The sequence below is a fragment of the Geospiza fortis genome, unplaced genomic scaffold (genome assembly GCF_000277835.1).
Source record: "Geospiza fortis unplaced genomic scaffold, GeoFor_1.0 scaffold95, whole genome shotgun sequence".
In the NCBI taxonomy this organism is placed as follows: domain Eukaryota; kingdom Metazoa; phylum Chordata; class Aves; order Passeriformes; family Thraupidae; genus Geospiza; species Geospiza fortis.
The window spans coordinates 1,568,271-1,594,185 of NW_005054333.1; the positions used below are offsets into that span (position 1 = coordinate 1,568,271).

General features: G+C 38.6%; 1 protein-coding gene across 1 annotated transcript in view; it reads left to right on the forward strand.

Annotated features, from left to right (window-relative positions):
• The window catches only part of RFTN1 (raftlin, lipid raft linker 1), a 104,383-nt gene that overhangs the window by 29,188 nt on the left and 49,280 nt on the right, over positions 1-25,915 (forward strand). The window contains 1 exon segment of the mRNA XM_031057677.1: positions 18,874-19,060. Within this exon segment, the coding sequence (XP_030913537.1) occupies positions 18,874-19,060 (187 nt within the window).

Below are 25,915 nucleotides of genomic sequence, written 5' to 3' on the forward strand. Positions count from 1 at the left end.
ATGGCTTCCCTGCTGCGGTGCCCCAGACAACACAGACACTTTAGACTTCTGCACTGAAGAAGTGGAGTGGAAGGCACAGCTGCAGCTAAACAGCAGTGGGGCAGAAAAAGAGTTCAAGTAACATATTGGCTAACTTTATTGTCAGACAAGATGAACGTGGCCCAAAGTTACAAGTAAAGTGGTAAGAAAAACATGGAGAAAAAGTGGGATCTGGAACTCCAGGAGCAGGGACAAAGAAAAGGAAAAAGGATGATGGGGTGCTGATATGGCCTACACCAGAAACATTCCCCCAGGGACCAGCATGACCAGAGAATTAACTGGAACAAAATTTAACTCAGCTTTGGTGCCTAGCATTGCACCTAGTCATGGAGAGAATGTGAGAGGTATGCACCCTGTCTGTGGGCTGCATGTTGAAATGGGGGGAATAAAAGCAAATCTTCCAACATCCTTCCATTGAATACCAGCAATTCAATAGCATTGAATTGTTGAAATGGGAAATAAAAGCAAATCTTCCAACATACTTCCACCTCTCCTGGTACAAAATGAGGCCTCCGTGCTCTGGCTATCTCTGCAGCAGATCACACACAGAGGTGAGAAGAGTTTCAGGGGCAGGACCACGTTGGTGCTGCTGTTCCCCTAAGGGAGTATGGGACCTGTTGACTTTTCATGAGTGCAGTAGGAAAGGGCACTGTCCTGAGGCCTCTGCCACCTATGTCTTCCAAAGAGGTGGAGCCACCCTGGCCTGGACCAGTTGTGGGTCGTGGACATGGAGACTCCCCCCAAACATTGTGTGTAATGCCATTGCTCTGTTCTCCTGGGTTTGGACAGGGAAGGGATTTCACAGCAGCACCTCGCTGTGTCTGGAAGCCTAAGAGGGAGGTGTTAGCTTGACACTTACTATGCCCTGCTCTCTTGATATGAGCACTCATGAATGGTGGAGAGAGGAAAAAAGGTCTTCAGAAAGGAGTGGGCATGAGGAGAAAATAAAGCAGATGAAATAAGGAAAGAATATCAAGGGAGAAGAGTAGCTGAACAGAAACTAAAAGAATTTGAGGGGTCATGAGTGACTGTAGAAGTGGAGGAGGACAGATAGCATTTGACATGTTGAGCAGGAAGAGAAGACACGGCCTTGCATGAGTTTTCAGTGTTTTGGGAGCATTCCAGTGCCAGAGGGATGCCTTTTTGTTGTGTTGTATCAATGAAGCCCAGCAGGGACTGCGGCTGTCACTCTGACAAGATTTGCTATCAAGTTCTGCTTAAATAAAACCCATCCCATCATGCATGGGCAGGCACATGGTCTTTTACTGAAGAAGACAACTTACATTTCTGGATTCAAATCCCTTTGGGTCTTTCGTGACAACTTTTTTTATTTTTTTCCTTCTTTTGAATCTCAGTGACAGGAAAAACGTCCTCTGAGTGTGTTAGACTTATTTCATTATTGAACAGGGGAAAGCATACTTTAAACCTTAAAATGCTGTCATTTCTAGAAAAAATCAACAGTCAATTTAAATTTTGTTTAGAGAATAACCTGAGAACATTTATGTAGTTTTAATCTATCATGGAAACTGCACAATTTCTCACTTTCTTTGCCCTGTTCTGTAAATACGTAGAATTGTTGCTTTAGCAACAAGCATAATTGTGACTGCAGTTTTAATTAAGGTTGTGAATATTGTACTCAGCAAAATAATGTAGTTTGCAAACCTTAATTATTGTCTCAGTCTTAACTGTTCTTCAGGTTAATGTTCTCACAGCATTTGCATGGGTTTTGTGTGCAAAAGCCTCACCTGCATTTTCTTTACCTTGACTTGGTATATAGAGAGGCATTGATCCTATGCCTGTGAAGGTGCTTTATCTGCTTCAGGCCTTTTTTACAGTTTTGTTTTTCAGTGCCTGTGTGTATGTGCACAGGTGACAGGTAGCCTAGTAAGTCTGTAGAAGATGTAAATGTACTGCCAAGCAAACATCTCACATTGGGCCTGGTATAAAACACTTTTTTGCCACAGGTGTCAGTTTAGTGCTGTATTCTGAGTGCCTGCTGGTTCATGGCTAGTTTGCAACAGTGCAGGAACTCTTCAGTGTAGTCACTTGGTGAAATACCATTTGATCATTACTGTTTTGCAGCCATAACATATTACAAAGCTGATAAAGATTGATCCAGGCCTCCAGATTGTGGCCTTCTCTTTAAGCGATGAGGCAGCCTGAAAATATGTTCATTGCTTCTGTAGAGGACAAGAACTTATTAGCATTTGCCAAACACTGTGCTAGTCTTGCTTCCAGTTCCCCAGCTAGCTCCTTTGGCACTTATTCAGCTATCTTGGCAAAACCCTGGCGCGTGTTGCATATTTTTGTCCCATGTTTTAAACAGTCTCAGTAACTTGGTTTTATCTTACTGCAGTCATACAAGTGTGTAATTTCCTGGACTGAGAAGTGACACAATTACTGCATGAAATTGCAGCCTGCTTTCTGTGATACAACTTGCACACCCAGCAGACTCTTGGTTTGTGTACAGTAATTGTTTTGCAAATGACTTGATACTTGTGACACACTATACTCTGTGATAATCTTACGAAAAGCAGGGGAGTTTCCAAGATACGGCACGTAAGAAGTTTCGGCTGAGTCCGATGCTTGCTCAGCAGCTGCTGTAGTGAACTGGTGTGGCTCTTCCTGGTACGTGGTAACCCATGGACTGTGATAAGGTCTTGCACAGGAACTGCAAGCTTAACACTTCCCAGCTAACTGGTTTTTGCAAAACCTGCTCATTTCATATAAATGAAGCTTCTTTAGTTGAATTGTGCAGAACTCGCAGCTTCTGTCTCCCCCCAAATAATCATCCTCTCAACTTGAGACTTGCAGTGATTAGCTACAGATTCTTCTTGAAAGAAACAGTCCTTTCAAGGGGAAAAGAATCTCATTAAGCCTTTGCTGTGAGCTGCAGCTCTTGATCAGCCCACGAAAGACAAGCTTGACAGTCATCAGGTGAGTTAAGAACTGCAAAAATATTATCTGTCTCTGTTAAACAGTCATCAGTTGAAAGAGTTCATCTCAGTCTGAGAATACAGAGGCTTTTGCGTACGATGTGGCACATAAAAAATTAAAGACATCAAGGATGTGAGAAGTCCTAAAGGTGCCACGCGTTTCCAAATGAATTGATAAAAGGCCTTAAATCTGAAAGAGAATGAGGTATGAGGTTTACAAATAAACAGGTGGAATTTTTGAGAAAGTTAGAGATAAGCCAGGACATGGTTACTAGTGAAGTATAAATAAACAGCAGTCTACTGCTGTAGTTCCTCATTTGCTAAGCCCTTTGTGGTGTTCTTCTATTTGAACAATTGTTTCCTGAATTTCTTAATAACAACTGGTAAAAGAATTGACAAATAGTCCAAAATTGCATGGGTTAATTCACAAGCAGTTATTGTACAGATTACTAGTAAGCAAAAAAAAATTAGCATCTACTTCTATCTCAAATCACAAAACAAAAGAACAAAAAGAGAATGACAGAATAAATGGTCTTTTGTTAAGTTATTGTTTCATAAAGTTTGGAACTGTGTCAGAATTGCCGTTTTTTTGTTTTGTTTTGTTTTTGTTGTTTATTTACTTAGGAATGCTCAGCTCAGATGCAGCATCTGTCTTTCTTTGCAGTCCATCTACCCTATTTTTCCAGCTGGGTTGAATGCCTTGATGAAGCCTTTCAAGTAATCAAATAGATAAAATTGGACATATTTTGTGGGATTATTTTCATTGTTCTTCACCACATGTTCAATGAATACAACACTTTTTAATTGTAACACTTCATTGTCAAGCTGCACTCTTGCACTACTTGTTGTCGTTGTTTGTTTAGTTTGGGTTTTTTTTATTATAGTAAATTTTTGTGAAAAATTGGTCTTCTCATCAACAGATACTTTCAGAGTACCCTTCCAGAAACATTGGTGGACGCTCAGACTACTTTATCAGTGATATTTCATTATTAGCCAATAGCAGGTCTGGCCTTTTTTGACATAAGAGAAGTTAGAAATTCTGTTTTGCAGAATCCACTTAGGACTGAGGAGAAGTGAAAGCGACTTTGACGTGGGCTGTCATATGATTAGAAGTTAGAGCCACGTGCAGCTGCCTGTGACCTCTCTTTGGGTTGCTTTATCAGGAGCAGCAAGAAGACAATATTAGGCAGTTTACAGAGAGGCACTGTGCTTTACACTTTTCCCCAGGTTTGCTTCTGAGGTATTGTCTGTGCAAGGAGGAGCTGACAGGAATAACAGCCTGCAGTTCTGTTGTATGGAAACTGTGAATATGCATTGTCACACTGCACTGTGCCACCTGTAAAGGTTATTTTATATTCCTTGTAAATAGAACCGGGAAAGGGACCTGCTCATTTGCCTCTGTATTCTATTATTTAATCAGTAAGAATGTGCATTTAAGAAACTAATTTTTGATGTTACTAACCCAAAAGAGATCCTATCCAGGGGGTAAGGGAAGTCTTAGATCTTAAGACTGTGTAATGCTTTTTAATTACCACCTTCATACCGTGAAAGTATTCTGTCCCTGTTGGACAGGACATCTGTTACATCTTTATTGCATATACTTACTACTTTGGTATTAGATTATATTTACTTCATTAATTTGTTCCTTAGCAGCTTTGAAGATCAGGTTTCTCTGCATATTTCCTTTTAATTTCTAATAAATGTTGTAGTTGCAGCACTTTTTCTGACAGAATGACTTTGAGAAATAAAGGTAAAACAATGCCTTCTCATAAACTTTTGGAGAAATATTCTGCTACTATTTGCAAACAAAATTGCAACAACAACCATTTTATTGCAAACTTAAAAAAATAAACTAAAAAAAATATAATTCGCTATGATTGTTCCATTGTAATGATGCTTGAATTTGTGGCCATTTTCCCATGACCCTTATTAAGCAATGGATTTCCATGCTATCAGGATCACTGTGTGAGAATTCTTCACTTGAAAACAGAAACTGGCCACATTTTTCTGAAACGAGGGAGTAGGAGTTCAAATTCTGCAGAGTGACAGGAAAATTTGCTCTAAGCAAAAAAAGCAGGATTTTTTTGCCAAGAAAAGCTTTTTTCTTTAGTAAATCCATCACCCATGCTCTAGCAGACTTGCCTAAAAAAACAAAACAGTACTTTTGGGAAGTGCTTTGTTAACTTCTAACAGCCTTTTCCACTACTCTTTGGCTTTCTATCAAGCATTCTTGCCAAGTTGAATGATGTGGTGTGTTTGGCAGTGACATACTGCTTTTAGGTGCCAGTGGTGAACTATTGCTTGCTAGTAGTTTTCAATATTCTGTGAAAGCCTCATCACTGTTAAATACACTGTTAGAGGTGTTACAGAAGACAATATCCCATAATACCTTTTGCAGGATTTTCTTTCGAGGTCTTTATTTTTGAAGGAATTTTTTTTCAGAGGGTTTGTAGGTGGTAGTGTGATGGATTTTCTGTTTTGTTTCTGAACCGGTTTCCTAGGGAAACGAGAGTTAAAAAAGGCTCACAGTCTGTCTGTCTCATTCCTCCAAATAATTATAACCACACAATTTCAAAGCAATTTGTGAGAAATTTAGGCTGTTCCTAGAGCTGTGGAAGCTGGCAGTTGGGCAGAAGACTGAGACCTCTATTAATCAGGGAAAGGCAAGGAGGACCAAGATGTGCACTGGCAGCTCACTGGCCAGTGAGCTTGTGCATTGCTCCAGTGTAGCCACATAATCAGTGTTTCTCATCAGTTTGAGGAATCCAAGAGGTGAGAAGGAAAAAAAAAACAAAAAACCAAAGGAACATTTGAGGCTGTGGCAGCAAAGTTGAAGAACAAAAACTTCATTAGTGGGAATCACTCTCCATTAGCTAATGGAGAAAATCTTGAGTGTTTGAATAGGAATTTGTATAATAGCACAGGTAGCAAAAAGTTGACAAGAAATATTTTATCTTGTATTGATCCTAATCAGATCTTTGACTGCCCTTGTGTACCAATAGAGTCAGCAAATCCAAAAACATGTGGAAGGAAAGTAGGTCCTCTTTGGAACCTCTTACCTCATTTGACACTTACCTAATTCATTGCAAAATGACTGATCCATTTGGTGATTCTACCTTTGTATCTTCTGGAATTTGTTATTTGGTCACTCTAAAAATCATCAGTGGGGTGATACAGGACTCTTCCACATGCCAAATTAATCAGGAACCATTGGGAATTTGCTTGATAGGGATTACTGCTACCCTGTATTTTTGTATTTCCCCTGCAAACCTTTGCCTGTTAAGTCTGTCGTGGGTTTCCTGTGATTATTTTGAACATCAAGGATTTGGACCTGCAAATTTTGCTGCAAATACCAGAACAGCTTCAGTTCTAGCTGGATGGCTCCCTGTGGTGCTGTGGTGTAGCTGAGATGTCCAAGTACAGCTCACCAGTGGCGCTGAGGGCAAGTCTCGTGAGGGTGACATGAGGTCTGCTGGGACAGCAAAATATTGATCTTGCTTTTGTAGACACAGACTCTTCACATGAAATTCAGATACCCTGACAGAGGTATTCTTACAACTAGCAGTGGTGTGAGTGTATTCTCATTATCAATACTTAAAAAAAAAATTAAAGTGTGGGGCAGGAGAGCTGAGAGGAATAGTAAATACTGTAGAATATTTTTGATTTGGTTTTTCATTGCAGTTCCCCAAGCAGGCCTAGCAATTGGAAAGTAAGCCAGATCTAATTTGCTTGTATTCCTTTTTAAAATTTGGTGTTTTCCTGGAAATTTTCATGGAGTTAAATAGCTCAGTTTTGACTCATTTGTAATCTAACAAGCTGTTGTCTTCTGAGTCTTGTGTAGTTGTCCACAGAAGTATTCATCTTAAAATTACTGAGGGGTAATGTGTTTTTAAAAAAATCCAAATGCATTATAAGCCCTTTCCTCTGAATTTAATTTACCTGCCCTTGAATATCTCCTGTTTATACTGAATTAATACTTATTTAATCATGTAGCATTCTCTTACCCAACTTTCTTTTCAAAAATGACTAAACCTGGGGCCAAAATCTAATTGAGAGTATATCTTCAAGTAACACAAGTAACACTGCTTGCTTGGTTATACGACCTGTGTTACATTTCTGGCTGCTTTAATATTTATTTAGTTTTGCCAGTAAAGCTGAAAACAATTTAACAGACATCTGTGAAAAATCACAGCATTTTCTAAATAGGGGATTTTGATTTAATAGATACCAAAAGAATAGTGAGAAGTTGCACTATATGTTATCTTCCAAATGAAAAACATGTATCATTTGGAAGTATCTTCTCTTTATCTAAAATATATAATATTTCAAGCTAGGAAAAATATAGAAAGATGAAAGTCACTATGATACTTAATCTAATTTAAAATATTAAGTGCTTTGTATCTTTGACTGCCTTTTGAAGAAAAGGAATATCATTGATACAGTCAAGAAATAAGAACATCTGAAACAAGGTAATATATGGACTTTAGAGACAAGACTAGGAAAAATCCCTTTCTAGATTTAAAAAGAAAGCAAGCAAACTTGGCACACAGTATCATCCTAAATAAGATTTTATAAGAAAGTCTAAAACATCTCTTGGAACAGAAGGGGAGAATACATGTGAAGCATTGGCGATGTAAAATGACAAGAAACAGAAACCAGCAGGTAATATTTGAATAAAGCCTTCAAGCATTTCTAAAGCTGTCTGTCCTTTTCCGTATATACAATGCAAAGTGTTATGTATAAAATATATACAGGCATGACCTGCCAAGAGGATTTTAGTTTCCCTGGAGACTATCAGTTCTCAGTTGCAGGGGTTGGCTTGGGGAATAAGAGCTATCTTGATAGATCCTAACCTTCCTTCCTGAGGTTATTTGATACGTCGGTAAATTTAAATCTTCGTGTTGAAGACTGAATTTATAAAATTCAAATTTTTAAAATGTTCTCTCTAGATTCCAGCTTTTTCTCCTGGCATATATTTATTGTATGAAGCAGTTACCTTGTTTTTTGGGGGGAAAAAGGAAAACCTTGAAGGTAATACTTTGGTGGAATACTTAGTTTTACCTTCTTTGTCTGGCTGTGCCAAGTCATTGATTTTAATCATAGTTACCAGTGTATCATGAAAAATGTGCATGAGATCATAGCAAGTGTATTCAGCCACAGTTACTACTTAGTTGACTTACTTCTCCTCCCTTTTCCTCAAATGTTTGAAATCCTCTTGTCATTTTTCAGTTTGGAAACTAGGCTTCAGTCAGATTTGTAGTTTATAACTACCTTGTGAGTATGAAAAGAAATCCCATGTAATGAATGCAAGCTACTTCTCTACAATCTCTGCTTGGTTAAAATTGAAAACAGTAATCTCAAGGTGGTTCTCAGTTGGTTTGGATGGAAATACGTAGATAGTTATATGTACCTTTCTGCTTTTGACCTCCTTAAAGAATCAGCACATGCAGCATTTTATTGACAATAGGATGTAGTGATTTTGAAAGCTAGGAAATGCTAAAAATTCCATTTCAGAGGAGATTTTTCTCATCCAGCAAAGTATACCATAAAATGAATAAATTCTGCATAATTTGAAACTTAATAAAGTAGACAATTTTGTACTCATCTGAGGATATTATCTATGCTTTTTACATTTTTTTTTCTTACTTCAGTGCTATTTTCTTACTCATTACTTTTGGTAAAATTTGCAAAGGAACCACTGTTACTTTATTGTATTCTGTAGTTCTAAAATCCGAGATGAAAATTTGCCAGAAATATGGAAAGAAAATTGAAGTGAGGCATAAAACAGAGAGAGGAGAAGGAAAGGAAAAGGAGGGTTATGACAGGGGGAAAAGACAAAATACATTTTAAAGAGTATGGGAGGGAATGAAGGTTAGCTAGACTGCAGAGTTAGCTGTGAAACTTGCCAGTATTCATTATTTTTGCTGCTAAGAAAAATCACAGGCACATTTGTTAGAGAGGGGTTGAAGCAAAAAAGATGCATCAGCCCTCCAGCTTTTCCGATGCCACCAACTTGTAAGATATCAGAATATCTCTTCAGTGAGTTGTACTATTTTTTGCTCATTGAGTAGCTCCCCTTTCCCTCCTTTTAAAGTATTTGATGACTGGCTGCTTGCTGTGAGAGACATGACTTGCTGCACTGCTGGTGGAAGTGATGGGAAGTCCTGTTTCACTACTGCTTTAGCTGTTAAAGAGAACAGCATTCAGTGTTAGACTTTGGCAGCTGAGGCATTGCCATCAACAGATTCATTTGTGTCTGAACCAGATTTAGGAGAAAGAACCAGTACTTTGGGGGGCTGTGGAGGGGATGGAAATACATGTGAATCAGCATGCTGGTCCTTCCTGTAGTTCAGAATAAAACCTTTCCCTCCTCTGTAGTTCAATGTAATACTCATCTTTAGGAACTTACACGGATAACAAGTTTGTATGGATAAAATGTAACTTTGAACACTTCCTGTGTTTTGTTGGACATAATTGGCATTTCCTTGGTTTTGTGATATGTAAATTACCTGTCTTTGTTGTCTCTGTGTTTCGTCTGGATCAATTTAGGAAGTAGAACCAAGGAGGAGGGAATGGCAAATAGAAAAGATAGCATTTTGAAGAGCTATTCAAGTGCAGGTGTGATAGGATTTCCTAGGTTTATTTCTGTGCAAGTTTAAAGGAGAAGTCCCTCCCCTTTTCCACCGTCTTTAATTTTTCTTTTTGCACAGTCATTAACCCTTTTAACCTCTAGTAGGTGGTCTTCTGTTTGCTCATTTTGTATAATTCTGCCCACAGGCTAATGGGTATAAGCTGTGAGTTGTTTAAGAAGTGCTTGTCAATTTATTTAGGTTGCTAAACTTCTGTTTAGTCATTGTTTTTCTAACTTAGTGGAGGTGATAGCCTGGGTATTTCCTTTTTTTTCTGAAACACCAGAAGTTAAGCCATCCCATGCATAACCACATCATTGTGGCAAACATACCCTGTTCTTAGGATACTTATACTTGAAAGACACAGAAACTTTGACTGGGTAACAAGCAAGGTAACTCACAGATGCAATGAGATTCAACAACACAATTGATCAGATAAGTTCCTGTAGTCTCATTGCATCTGTGAGTTATCTTAGTACTTTGTCAGTTTGGCTAATGCATGTATCTGCTGTTTGCTAAAGGAAAGAAGAGTGTTGGTGTATATCTGTGTGTACCTGCATACATGTATATCTACATTTCTATGTATTTACATGCTTTCTAAAGGTTTATATGCAGTTTCACAGTCTGTCTGGGATTTTCTCCCCTCTACCACTTTAAGATACAGTGCTTTGCTTTTGAATATCTTTAACTTCCATTATTACATCTTCACTAAAAGTAAATACTAGGAACTTATTGAACAGACACCTTCATTTATGAAGCACTGCATATTCATCCTTACTTTCTTTTATGGTGACATTTATTGTATTTGTCTTCAAGATTGAAAGAAAAACCACCGAGAATGTAATTTAGCATTACTGAAAAATCCATGAGTTATATTAACGTCCAGTATCTTGCCTCTGTTAGCAGTCTGAGGAGTAGTGCACCAATACTATCTATTTTCTCTTTGAAATTAAGGAACCTCTATATGCACTTCATGGAAGCTCAAGCTCTGTTCAAAAGGAAGAGAGACAGTAGTGTACAGCTTGTATAGTTGTTTCTTCAAAAGCTTGAGCTATTAGCTCATTGAATTCTAGAATACTAGTGTGTTTCAGGTAATTCAAACCATGTTATAGTGTCACAAGTACCATATATTTTCTGCTAGGTTAGTTATACTGCTTTAACATCTGTTTGGTAGGTTTTAGTTCAGAAACAATTATTGGGAACTCATCACAAGACTTGCTAGAAATGTGTTTACTGTTTTATGTTCTTTAAGTTACGTTACTGGTAGGTTTGTCTTTATTTTCATTAGAACTACCTTGATAGCTTTGTGTTGGTAGCAAGAAATTTGTGGGTTGAATGAGGAAAGAATAATTATAGTTAAGTGAGAGTAGCATGGTTGCATTGTTCTGGCCCACAGACAATTTGTGCTGCATGAAAGAGAGTTCCTTAGTGTTTGTAACAAAGAATGAAAAATTTGCAATAAATGGCTTAATATTTTTTTGTGTTTGTGAGATTGACACTGAATGGAAATAACCTTCTCTCAGGATGAGTCTGTAAGTGTTTTGAGAATATTCAAGTACCAGTTTGCTGTCTTCCCTCCAGAGTTAACAAATTGGCCTTAGCAAGCCTGAATAGTTGGAAAGGATCATGATCTGGATTGCTTCAGCTGTTCCAAACTAACTGCTGAATAAGTCAGTGAAAACTGCCTTAAAAACTTACTTATTTATAATACAGAGAGGGGATATTTTCCAGTCTGTTCTGCATTATAAGAAAAAAGCCAATACTTCACAATAGGTTGTTACCCTGCACCTTCCTTCCCTTAGGTTGTGATGATCCCCAGCTCTCTGAGAGGGGCTGTGGTACCATTCAGCCCTCAGGGCCTGCACAGAGAAACCCAAGGACTTTGGCAAACCAAAAGATGGCCTGACAGGATGATCCTTCATTTAGCAGTCAGTGTTCAGCTTACCCAAACCAGCTGCTCCTAGAGACACTGGTTTGTTTGTGTATCCTAGTTGTTGTGACTGTGCACCTTCTGTCAATGCAGTTCTACCTTCCATCAGGAAATCGCAATTCCAGTATTACAGGTAATTCCAAAATTTCAAGTGGAGTGGAAATTCATAGAAACACTGAAAACAATGTGCTTATTTAACCACTTTGATATTGTAAAACATGAATACATTACTTTTATTTCTGAACATTATCCAAATGAAAACCTTTGCTGCAGTTGATGTGTTCTTACAAAATGTTTTAAGGTAGGTGAAACTGCATCTTCTCAGGGTAAACTTTTTAGTTAAATTTCTTTGGCTGGTCCTAATACAGTGTTTCGCTCTTCTACAAGTTAGTCTGCTGTAGATTTGATTTCTTTAAATTAGATTAAAGTTGCTGGAAAGAAATTGATATTGAATTAAGGAACAGCAGTGCTCATACTAAATAGAGGAAGCGTGCTTGCCTTGCAATTCTACAAATGACCAGGGCTGTTATAAACAGTCATAAATGTGCTCACGAAGCGCCCTGTGTGAAAACATGGAAGATTTTCTGGACCTGAGTGCTCTCCTACGTGCTCTTTGTAGTGCAGGAAAGAGATTTGGGTGCTTTGGAAGGACAGGAGCACAAAAATTGTGCTGAGTTGGGAGGTGCATGGAGGTAGTGAGTAGGAGTGACAAAGTATGGAGTGTGCCTGAATGTTTGCTTCTTTATAGCTCATAGGCTCAGTCCTGCTCAGGGGCAACCATGTGGCTTTGAGTCCTCAGTGGGGAGGGAGAGCTGCACTGTCATATCTCCTGTGGCCCTTCTGTTAGGAACTTCCCTCTTCTGAGGAGGGCTCCTTGAACCCTGGGCTCCCCTAGGGAGGAGACAGGAAGACATCATTCTTTCTGTGAGTGACCTGAAGCATCTGTAGTTTGGTGGAAGGACCTGCAAGATTTGTGATGCTGGAGAGAGGAGGTACAGGAGGAGCATGAATGGGTCCATAGTTCACTGGCTATGGATGCCTTGAGCAGGAATTGCTCACAGGAATGGCCATGGATTGGGAAACAGTCTCATCCTGCACTTTGTAAAAGAAAACAGTTGGACCTGTATTTCTTGAAGGGTCTGAGCCTGATAATACATGTTAGGCCTGGTCATATGACATGGAGTGCAAGTTTGTGGATGACAACAGGGTGAGTGGTGCAGGTGACACACCTGAGAGATATAGTGCCATTCAGAGGGACCCTGGACAAGCTAAAGGAGTTGACCCATGTGAACCTCATGAGGTTAAAGGAGCGAGGTCCCACACTTGGGTCAGTGCCACCCCGAGTACCAGCACGAGCTGGGGGTGAAGGGATTGAAAGCAGCCTGCTGAGAAAGGCCTAGGGATATGCTGGTGGGTGAAAAACTGGACATGACCAAGCAGTGTGTGTTCAAAGCATCCAAAGCAGAGTGGCCAGCAGGTCAAAGGAAGGGATTCTGCCCCTCTCCTGTGCTCTGGTGAGACCCAAGCTGCAGTGCTGCGTCCAGCTCTGGGGCCCCGGCAAGGGAAAGGCATGGACCTGGTGAAGCAGGTCCAGATGAGGTTCACAAAGCTGATCACAGGGCTGGAGTACCTCTCCTATGAGGAAAGACTGAGACAATTGAGCTTGTTCAGCCTGGAGAAGAGAAGGCCCCTGAGTGACTTTATTGTGGTCTTTCAGTACTTAAAGGAGGCTTGCAAGAAAGATGGAGACAAACTTTTTGATAGGGTGTGTTGCAGTAGGAGGAGGAGTGATGGTTTTAAGCTAAAAAGATAGATTTAGATTGTACTTAAGGAAGACATTTTTTTACAGTGAGGATGGTGAAACACTGGAACAGATTTCCCAGAGAGATGGTGGATGCCTCAACCCTGGAAACATTCAGGGTCAGGTTGGATGGGGCTCTGAGCAACCTGATCTAGTAGAACAGGTCCATGGGCCTTGCTGTGGGAATTGGAGCAGATGATCTTTAAAGAGCCTTCAACCCAAACCCATTCAGTGATTTTATGAAATAGGAGTAATGTGGATGCAGCTACCAGGTAACTGAGTTGCTACATCACTGAATAGTGGGATCTCTTGAGTTTGCCAGTCTGCCTTTGTTTCAGACCCCATGATGTGTCACACCTTGAGCAAAGTGTTTTCTTCTGTACCTAGTATGGACAGAGAATGTGTACAATCTATGTACACCCAGATTTGATCTTTGATTGTTTTAATGCAAAGGCAGAGGGACTGGAACTAGATGATCTTTCAAGTCCCTTCCAACCCAAACTATTTTGTGATTCTATGAGAAAGGCTTATTTAATGTTCCATAATAAACTGAGGAACATTTAAAATGCAGATGAACATGAAAACTTTAAAAGGTAACAAGGAGTAGTTAAAAGGAGTCTCCATTATTTTTGTGGAACATTTTCACCTGTAATGTAAACTGTCATTAAGGGCTCCATCTGCCTTTAGCAGCTGTGACTGAAATAAGAGCATAAAGGCTTAATCAGAAAAACATGTTGAAAAATGAAGACCAAAAAATGCCCAACACCTAATTGTTGGGATTAGCAAACTAAGCTAATGTTACAGGGTAGTAGATAGACAGGATAATAGAAATTTAAAGTAGAACTGTATGCTTGCTCTTTTAAATAAAGTATTAAGGATAGGTGCCAAGAAACCAAGACCCAAATTTGACCTCAGATTTGACCATTTCAGTAAAGAGAAATTAAATAAATGCCATTTTAGCATTTAACATTTCAGCTTTTCTGGGGAATAGCTATCATTCACATAATAGGAAATTAAAAAATAATAAAATTCATTTTATCTTTGTCTTAAACGTAAGTGTCAGGAAGAGGAAGTTGCCGTTTATCAAATAGAATAGAGTTAAAATCACATAATTCTGTTGAGTATGTATATTATATACAAATGTCTTGTACTTGATGATGGGTGTCATTAAGCATGGACTAATAGGTAAATCCAGGGATTATTTTATAAGGCATACTATACCTTTCTTACTTCACAGTGCTGGTTTACAGCATCTCAAAAGTACCCAAATCTATTGTTTTAATACACAAAAATCAAACTACTTTTTATAGATGGTTGCTGTAACTCTCTTAATATTTGATCAGGAGGCATCTACCTCATTAGTGTGGACTATAGCACAGTTGTCAGAGGTCACATGAGATGCTTCAGTCTGGAGCCAGTCAATGTCTGTTTGTTCCCTGTGGTAGAAGCCCTGGATGTGCCAGTGGGAGGGAAAGAGGAGCTCCTTAACACAGGAAGAAGTCCTCTTCAGTATCTGCCTTCCCTGTCTTGTTTCTCAGCCTGCTCTTAGTCCCTCAGGATTCTGGTAGTAGACTGTGCCTCCTTTCTCTTTTTCCCATAAATTGCTTTCTGGAGCTACAGAAATGACAACTTTCAAATACACATGAAAGCCTGTAGATTTTTATGGAAATTCACTCCTCTTACTGATTTCTTTGTGGTAAGATGAGGGTAAGTGAGAATATCTGGTCGGGTTTTTCCATTAGCAGCAAAGAATGCACAAGTCCCTAGACCCAGGAAAGTCACCTTACAGATATCAGTTGTATAACACAAACTTTCTTTCTTTTTGAAGAGTCTGTAAAGTTGTAATTTTCTGTATGTATCAGGCAACAAACTAATTTGTCTGGTAATCCAGTCCAAAAGCAGCAAGCGCCACTATTTCCACCTTCAACTTTAACCTAAGTGAAGAATGTGGGTTCTTTCATTTACAAGTTTCTTACACACTCATCTAGATGATAAACAAAGGGATCTTCTGAGGCCACATTGAGAAATACAGCAATAAATGTGCAAGTATGGACCAGAACCTAAAACTTAGAGCCAACTGCAGTTCAAGAGCAAAAAAGAGACTGAGAAAAGAAGTCAGCATTATGTTTTGGTAAAATAAAGGCTTATAAGCACTAGTGTTATACAAGTTTTTATTTGGTTTTTCATTTGTTCTTTTACCTTACACAGGTCCCTGTTGTACACAATTTTAGTCTTCCTTTTGCTTCCAAAATGATATAGTTAGAATTCTCTTTAATAACATTTTAATATATTTTACTGGAAATTGGGTAAGGTTTTCTGAAAATGTTAGCATTTTTCTAAGGTAAAGTAAGGAAAGACTAGATTGACAACTGATTTGATAAATTAGATGTTTCCAAGTAGGGCAAACTTACAGGTATGCGCTGTAGAGGAATTAGCTGAAGAAATAATTGAAATTTTATAATTTAAGATTGAAGACTGCTGAAGAATGAATACAACTCTGTAGCAAAATGTGATATCCTTTTTTAACCTACATTGAAAGAGTTTTGTGAGATTGTTAGCTCAATGCCCAGAAAGATACTGGAAAAAATGTGTTATGAAATACCCAGAGGATGATGTGTAGCAGGGATTTCTGTGGAGGAATCTGCACAACTCAAACCAGTTGGAGAGTAACAAGAATGCACAGCACAGGTCTGTAGGTCCAGAAAACTCATAGACCTTGTGGACATCAGTTGTGTAACAGGAACTTGTCTTTCTGCTGTGAAGGATCTCTAGTCTGAGGAGAAATTAGCAATAGTTCAGTGTCAAACCAAAAAGATGTATTGGCTGTAAGGCTTAAAATTGTTCTGGTCAGAGTCTGTTAGAATTCATAGTTTCCATTAACTATTGCAGCAATGACGGCTGAATATGTTTATTGCAGTTTGCCAGTCTGAGAAGTGCTGTTCATTCTGTGAAAGTCAGAATCCATAACAGGCCTTGAGAACTGAAAGGAAAAATCCTAAAATTCACAAAGAACAGGAAAACTGGCCACTGTTAGTTATGGGGAGAAGAATTTCCTTTGGTTTTTTCCCCTGGGATTATGTAAACTGACATAAGATGTAGTAAGTGTTAGAGTTTTCCATTTTACAGAGCAGTGGTGAGGCTTGTGCTGGATCACTGTGGTCAAAATTAGGTACTATACTTGAAGAAAAATATAGACCAGTTGAAGAGAATCAGGAGAGAACATCAAAAGTTACTTAGAAATACAAAAAACAGGAGAACAGGAGCATTGAAAGGACTGAGTTTATACAGTATAAAGAAAGTAAGATTAAAGCATGAATGGTGTTAGGAGTTATGAAATGCTGTTGCAGAAAAGAAATACCCAAGTGGGAAAGTAGCAATCATGAATTTAAGAGAGGGAAATTTAGGCCACGTGCTAGGAAAGGGTTTTGAGTAGGAAGAATAGAGAAGTGCTGAAAAATGACTTAGGGGGATTGTGGAATTTCCATTACTAAAGGTTTTTAAAAATAGATGAGAAAAACGGAGAAACAACTAAACTAGAACTGATCCTGCCTCTAGGTAGTTGGATGAACTAGCTGGATGATCCCACCCATCTCTATTTTCTATTACATTTCTTTTTTAATCAAGTTACATCCCAAGGCTCCAATTACACGCATTTCCACACTTTTTCCTCATGTTTAGCTTTTAGGAGGAAGCAGCCAGTCTCCCATGTTAATGACGAGACTTTTTACTAATCTTACTCAAGCTATCCTCAGAAGAATCCTGATTCTACATATGTACTCCAGGCGAGCATCAGTTTTCATAGGGGATGGTTAAAAATTGGAGCACTCTGACCAGAATTAACATTGCTGAGTAGTGTTTAGTCATTCCATTGTATCCAAGTAAACCTCTCATTTAGAAATTAATTATTTGCAGTGTAGTCAAAAATACTTGGAGTCTCTGAGTACAAGAGGAAAAATGGAATTCTCTAAAATCTGTTTCCCTATTTTTATCCCCAGCAGGCTCCAGTAAGTAACTGTTTGGTTTATTATTTATTATGCATTATTCATTGTGCCATCTCTTTTTATGATTCTGAAGTGATTTGTATGCTGTTGCAGAAGGTAGAGCCCTATTGTCTGTCAATGTGCATGTTGCTTGGATCTCATTTTATTTGTTAAAATAATAAAAAATTCTACATCTTAAAGTCCTGGTCAAAAAGTTCCATTATTCCCTTCTGGAACGTGGTCTTACATGAGGAAGAAACATACCAAGCACATCTATTCTATTATTATTTAAATTATTCCTTGGTATTATTTGGCTTGAATATTTATTAGTTTTTTTGATAACCCCTTAAATTATTCATAAAGGGTAGCCATACGGTTTGATGGAAAAAGCAGTACAATGAAACCTTATTTTGCATTGCCCGCTTATTTCATACAAACTATTCTCCAGTGCTTTTTTTTTAGCAAAGGCTTGCAAGGTGCTGGGAGCATTTGCTGTGTTTCTTTCAGCATCTCCTCCCTCCTGGTTTCAGTGGGAGGGAAGAACACCCAGGACCTCACCGCCCTGTATGCCCTGGCGTGGTTTAGATGACATAATAAATATCCTCCAAGCGAAATGGAAATGAAGAGGCAAAGGTCAGGAAAGAGAGATGTCGTTTCCCATAAAATATGAAAAGTGTATGAGGAATTACTGATGTAGAGAAGAAGAGAATAAAAGATTGTTTTAGGTGATTTATGGGATTTTCATTTGAATCCCACAAGACTCCAAAGAAATAAGGGCAATTGCTATACTGACTGAAATATCCATGTGTATGTCAAGTGTCTGACAGGAGTCAGCAACAAATACTTGACAAGATGGCATAAAACCTTGCAGTAAGCAGATTGGGGAAGGATTATTTTCATATACTATGTCTCATCCTCACCTCTTATATGTATGGGTTTGCTTAAATCCTGAGGTATAAGATTTAGTGTTTATTCTAAAAGGTTTCTCATTGCTACAGGTATGCATCATTCAACGTTCCTATTATCAATATACCTGCAAAATTCTCTTCAGACATTTTGGCAGATACTTGGTCTCATCAGCATCTTGCATCAGTGATCTCTTAGTCTGATTTTGTGTAGATTGATGCTTCTTTTTATAGCTTTTGAATTTGACATGTTCTGCCTTCATTGACTCTTCTCTCTTGTTTTGTGTTTTTGACTCATGGCTCACTCTTCTTTACTTGCATTACTATGACAACTACTAAAACCTAGAATATCTTTTGACCAACTGCCTTGTTTTTATTAAATTCTTCGACTTATCTCTGCCAGACTGTGTGGTGGATTTGGCATTTTAATGTATCTGATTTCTTGTTTAATTGCGTGAGTCTCTTGTGTAATACAAGTACTTCGCCAAGACAACCTGCTTAAAATACGAAATACAGAATGGGTCTCAGGAAAGGTCAGTTTTGGTGTTAATATTGTAGATCAGTGTGAGGCTTACTTGGCTCTGAGGAGCCTGGATTTTAAAATACATGATAGTCCAGTGTCGGATTATTGACCAATTTCTTTTTGTTTCCAGCTGAGCTGCCAGGATCATCTGCAATCAAGCTCTCCTCCTTGTATGATCTTCCAGCTCAGCTGGAAGAATTGTACCAGCAGGGCTTTGTCTTGGCTGCTGTCCACCCTTTTGTGCAACCAACTGATGAAAAAGAGAAAACTCCCCAGGAACAAATCTTCAGGGCTGTGCTTATCAAGAAAACAGAAAGGTAAAGCACTTCCAGTGAACTGGGATAAAAATAGACAATGTGATTTTCTGCTGAGTTTTGACCTACATCAGGAAATTATAGCAGAGTTTACTGTGCAAGACTTGATTTTTTTTTGTGGGCTTGAATAGGCTTAACATGTTCTTCATGTTTACAATTTGTCTGCAGTTTGGCAGGCGACTTGGAGAATAACAAGTTGAAATATGCTCTGTATTTTGGGATGTGTTGTCATGAGAGGCAAACAAACAAGCCCTATGCATGACAGTTTGTGAGGATGGTCTTGTTGGTACCCTTTAAAAATTTATTAGATTAAATTATGGCAGGAGAATTGTTTGCTTAGAAAAGGCATATTTTGTGTTTAGACGGTTACAGTTAATGCAATTAATTTGAGAACTGCAGTACTAAGGCATACTTCTTAAATTTATGCGTAGACTTTAGGCCCTTCTTTCCTCTAAGCAGTACAAGTTTTTGTCAGTGCAAACTCCATAAATAAAAAGATTGCTTTCCTGCTTTGTGCACTTATTAAAATGTTTTAAGAATATTTTACATAAAGTTTGAATATGAATAAAGAAACAGGAATCCTGTTCTTTTATTTTTTAATATGATTTCGAAAAAAAATCTATAGGATGTGCTGTTAAATAGCCCAGAAGAAAATTAAAATGTGGATATTTGTAAACATGATTTTTGGTTAATGATTTAAAAACTAATTTAATATTGTCTGACCACCCCCAATTCTGCAGCTACCTGTATTGTTGCAGCCATTCTCTCCAGTTTCCTACATCAGCTGCATTCCCCAGTCCAGCCCCTCTTACCATGACCAATTCTGAAGGCTGGCAGATAATTAAACCTCCATCTGGCAATCCTAGTCCCTGTCTTTGTGCTGATGCTTGAAGGAAAGGATGTAGCTGGCTTATACTTCTATTTAAAAAGCAAACCATTCACCATTCAATTTGCTTCAGCCTGGTAGCCAGTTGATAGAGGCTATGGACGGAGTTGAAGTTCAGCCTCTGACCTAAGGAAAAAGTTCTGCATTTTCTTAGCAAGTGTTTGTAAGTGTTAGGTGTCACAGGAAATTGGAGCTTCTAAAATAACTCTTAATTTGCCTTGACTTGATTTTAGTTTTATTAATACAGAACTTCATGCTGGCTTGCCTGTTATTATTGTTTAAATGGCTTCCAGTTTTGTGGTTAAAGCATAGAATATTTGGCTGAACAGTGGACTTGTTGAGTGATGGTGGGTTGAGATTGCATGGTTTTGGGGCCTTGTCTTCCCTGCCTACACATGCTGCAAGCAATGAAAGTGTTTACATGCATGAGTTTGTAATGTTAAGTAAGTGCTTAAGGACTTCTGTTGGTTAGGGATCTTGAGGGTTCAACATCTTCTAGGTCTGAGCTCTGAAGGCCTGTCAGGGAAGAGCAGATTCCTTCTCAGTGATGTGGTCCTCAAGCCAGAGTGCTCAGTGTCACTGCTCTCACACAGTGTCCAGTAGTTCACTTCTGTGCAGAGTGATTGTGGAAGAGTACAAAATCTTAATTGCCTGCTCACTCACTTGGGTGCCAGTGTCACAGGCTTTAGACAGCTGTAAATGACTGTACAAAACTGAAGACAGTAGAGAGTCTTGCACCAATTACATTTCCTTTTACAGTCACAGTCCATTTCTCTGCATTTTCTTATCTGTCATTTTTGACTGTCTGGGGAAGCGGAAGAGACGTGGTGAAGCAGGAAAAAAAACAAGTACCAGAAAGGGAAATTACATCAGTTTGATGTTTCATGTGGCTTAAATGTTCCTGAGTTTGGCTGAGAGTATGGAAGCAGCTTCTCCCATAGTGTGTGGGTGCAACAAATATTTGCATTACCAAGTGTGATGAAGAGAGTGGGTGTTGCACAGATTTCAGATAACTATGACCTGCATAGAGACTACCTGTATCTGAACTGCAAGTTCATGTCATTCCACAAACAGCTGGGGACTAAAAATATGTAACAGTATGAAGAAAAAAGACCTACTGTAATTGTTTTAATTAACCTTTCTCATTACACTGCTGATAATGATGAAATTATATTTTTCCCCCTGAGGACTGTCAGATGTCTTGTCATCTCAAGGCAGTCTCTGTATATCACAGTTAAATCATGGGTAGAAATTAGGTCTGCTTAGGCTAAGATCAGATGAGTGTTTATTTCTATCATAAGATTTTAGGAGTAAAAGTAGTCCAGCCACAGTTGTAGGATCACTGGTAGCATCATTTATGCTGTGGAGTACAAATCCATCCCTTTGGTGATGTGGTGTTCATGGAGAGCCAAGAGTTGTAAAAACCTCTGTACCTTGGTGTGGAGCCCATCCTTGGGGGGCCTGGGCACTTCCTGCGGAGCACCTGAGGCTGCAGCTCTTTTCTCACTGCAGGTGTTTCACCACAGGTGGCTCCAACACTCTGCACTTCATCTGTCCATTGTCTGGCAGATACAGAGTGTGTTTTCCGCCTTCCTTTTTTTGTTCTCTGAATGGAACAGAAATGAAATTGTTGCATTAGCGCCTACAGCAATGCCAATTCCATCTATACAGAGACAGAACTGAATGCTTGAATTAGTCTTTAGTCAGTGTTGCACCTTTCTGTGTCAGTTTTATGGTTTACAATTAATACTGTTGATTTGTGCTTTGAGGACTTAGTTTTATAGCTCTGCCTCCCCAAAGGTAGGAAGAGGCTATGCCAGCTGCAGCAGATGATGGGTATCAGGAACACCATGCTGCTTGCTGTCAGTGAGATTTGCAGTGCCTGAATTTATTCAACAATAAAATGGAAAACGTAGTGCTGAGGCATGTTGTGCATTAGAATTCAAGGAAATTACCTCTTAGTGTTATTTTTATCCTATTTTGCCATTGTCGTGTAGTTTCAAAATATTCCTAGTGAATTTGCAATGGCATTGTACATTAAGGTGACTTTTAAAGTCACTTTGATAGCTTTCTGTTTAATCTGGTATCTCTGGCTTTGTTATCTTGGCTATGTAATCATTTGTGGTAAATATGGAAATAGGAGTCATGCCTGCTGTAGGACATTTGAAGAAACACATGTCTATCATATGGAAGCTGTACATGTTGAAAACCAAGGATTATCCACCGAAAGTGTTAGGGAAAATATGGAATTAAGGGACAGATTTTTAAAAAATCAACAATGCAATTGTTTGCAGTGCAAAAGTCATCACATTCAATTAAAGTAAGTGAAATAAATGTAGGGATAGAGGCGCTGGGCATGAAGGTAGTCTACCAAGCTGCTAAAAAACTCTGCCATTGCTCTCATTAAATTTAATACAATAAATTTAAATATTTCTGTAGCATCTAATGGCATGGTGTTCACTAAGCAGTTGATTGGAAAGTGGTTTGAAAGTCATGTAGAATATAGTCAGATAAAAGAACAATAAATTCAATGCTCATGAATACTTTATTTCCCCCTCTAAATTTCAGTGGACTTAACTAAAAGGCAGTTGTCTGTTCTATTGTCTGTGCTGAGTACTGAGATATGTGGGTTTCTTAAGGAAGAAATCTTGAAGAATCTTGTATCAGTTGTGTGAAGAAAACTCTTTGAGCCCAGGTTTTTGCAGATTTTTTTTTTCTGAATTTAGGGAAGGCCCCAAGAGTGGAGCGTTGGTGTGGTCTGCTGTTCACACTCCTGCTTGAGAAGAGTAGATTCACACTGATTTACACTTAGAATCTCAGGAAAGGGAATAAAAACTGGTACCTGAAAAATGTGAACGTGTGACAGTGGGTCTCTGCTGATGGAAGGAATGGGGGAAGGTCCATGTGTCTGGGAGGTTCTGCCCAACCAAGATGAGGAGAGTAACACATTCTTGCATTCCTCCAGGAGCAGAAATCAGTAGTTCTTTGTGTCTGCAATAACCTTTTTCTCCTTGACCTTTTATTTCCACAGTCACTGGCTTTTTTCTTTAACAATCTCTGTGCAGGTGTCTTGGGTACATTCTTATTTTGGACAGCTTGTGGCTGTTGCAGGTTATCTGTTTCCTGCAGAGAAATTGCTAAGTCACCCCCTGAACAAAATTACAACAAAACCATAGCACAAAGCAACTTTAACTTGTTCGCAGCAACCTGTAGTGTGGTACCCCTGTCTGGTATCTTAAAGTTTCAAAATTCAGTGTCAGTTAAAATGTTTTGATGTCCCTTTCTAAGTGCTCAGCACTGGAAAGCAACCTCCATTTGCTATTAACAGGAAAGGTACAGGATCTGGGGCTCATAAACTGTCTCCTTATAATAGTTTTGACATGTTTACAGATGCTTTATTTCACCATGATAGAGAAGCAGGGGATATAAATGGTATTCCAAAGAATTTCTCTCCATTGTTCCAGCTGTGTCTTAGGATGTACCATCTACAGGTTTTGCCTTTAGTCAGTAAAGCAACCAACAGGGAAACATTGCTCTGCAGAAGTAGACTAAGTAGTTTAATTTAATCATAATTCTTTTAGAGTTTCTAAATGTTCTAAATTTATGTTCTGACCTCAAGCAGCTTTGCAGCTGTTTTCCCTTTCTGCAAAATAATGAGGTGTCAAGTGTTGCAGAGATTCATTTGATGAGATGATTCTAATTCTATTTCTGTAATTCCTGTATCTGTAAGTCCTGACAAATTCAAACTATCATCAGTTGGATAACAACAACTCTGTTTATCTGCAAAGGAATATGACAGACTGAGTTCAAAAGTTTAGTAGTAAACAAAGATTTTTACAGTTTCCTGATTTTGCTGGTATTTCTCTTCGGTGTTTTCACTTTGGTAAAAGTAGGTACTTTGCATAGATAAAATATATTTTTATTTTGAATATAAATGCATCTCTGTGTGTATGTGTGTCTATTTGGTTTTCATGTAGGATTTAAAATTGAAGATGAGAAATGTCTGAATTTACCTTCATGAGCATTAGGGATCAAACAGGTTTGTGTGCAAATGTAGTCTGTGTTGTTGCTCTCAGCAGGCTGATTTCAACTTAATGAAAAGATAATATTTATTCCATGCCCGAGAGTCAACAGATATCTTCCTTTAGCTCAAAGGACAATGGTTTGAGTTTTGAAGGCTTGTTATCTGTTACAAGTTCAAAGAAATACATATTTCCTCACAGTAACTTCTAACAATGACCCAAAATAAATGTCCTTTCATCTGTATTCTGAAAATTATAAACACTGCACATTAAAGATGCCTGTGTATCAATGCATGCTCAAACATTTCTCAAGAAACTTTATATACTGTCATTAAAAAAAGTTTATGAATTTTACTAACAAATAATACAAATTCTAGCAATAAGATTTCCTATAGTAAAGAAAACGTTTAGGTAATAACATTAAAACAGTGTCACATGGGTTAGACTTGGCTCTTAGCATGCAATATACCTGCTTTTATTTTTATAAAAAATGGTGTGGGTTTTGGCTGCGCATCATAAAACCTATGGATTTTTAGTTGTTGGGTTCTTGGTTTTCAGATACTCTAATTTTGTTGGAAATTTAACTTGAAATTGTAGAGATACCAGCTGCTCATGTTAATCACTTTGGTGTGGTTTTATTATTTTTGTAATGTAGACCAGTTTGTTATGAATGTACAGTTCTATTTGAATGGTAGAGCTATTCCTGTGTAGTGGAAAATCTCAAAACTCTGCTCTCATTCTTAGCATCATCTTAATGAAATAGTAATTTTAGAGCATCTGTGCAGTTTACAAGTGTGTTTTGGCTTGCTGAGCTCATGAGCATAGAGAACTTCAGGAAGATTAGGACCAAATGTTGGCTTCTTCAGTTCCTTCTTGTATCTGAAAAGGATTGGAAATCCAGTCTGTAAGGGACACCAAGTTGTCAGCTTTAATAGTTACTGTGTAAGTTACTGGTTCTCCACATCTGGTTATGGTTTTTCTACCATGAAATGGTGCTTAACAGCAAACAGCTGTGCAGGAAATGACAACCTAGTGGAACAACCATTGTAACATATTTTTGGCCAGTGAACTTCCAATTATAAGTTAAAATTTTATTTTTTCAATGTATAATCTTCTTGTTTGGTGGCACTAGAAGCCCTGTTTAGGATTCAGGATGACACTTTTTGGAAGTCTGTGGTGCTGAGCCCTTTCCATGTTGGTAAAATTTGAGGGTACCCTCTATCCCCATGCCACCAGGCCTATGAATGCTGTCGCTCTGCTCAGCATCAGGTAGACTGAAATTCCACCTCAACTCTTTGCCATCCTATGATTAAGGTTGTCCATGGTGGGCACTGAGGGTACTTACAGTGGCAGAAGAGCCCTTCTTCAGGAAAATTGTTAATGATAAACAAACAACGCATCAGAAAGAAAACAAATGAAAGCCCAGGGTGTGTTGCAATGAGATTTTCTGGCAATCTCCAGGGCCAACCAGTGGTTGTTCTCTCCTGGGGTGGGAGGCAGGAGACTGCCCTTCCTCGCTGCAGGGAAAGTGCTGGTGTTGTTCACACAGTCCCTTGTGTTCCCTCTCAGGCATCCCAAAACGTGTTAGAGTGAGTGAAGGGTGTTGTAGTGAGTCTGGATGTAGCAGCCTCTCCAGTTCATCCTGCCTTCCAGGAAGGGTACAGCATTAGTGTATCCAGGTGTGCTTCTTTCAGGGCTGGACCTTTTTTAATTAACCCAGTGATTTTTTTAATCAGAGGAATAAAGGTAATACAAAACACCCAAATGTTTGCAGGAATGAAGGAAGATTCAATTTTCCAACTTAGGAGGAAGAAAAGAAAACGAAGAACTTGATGACTGTGCATCCAGAAGAAAAGGAAGATCTTCAGAACTGCTGGAGCTTACATATTTTTTTGACTAAACTGATCTCAGCATTTCTCTTTTCTGCTTTTTGTTGAGAAATATTTTATG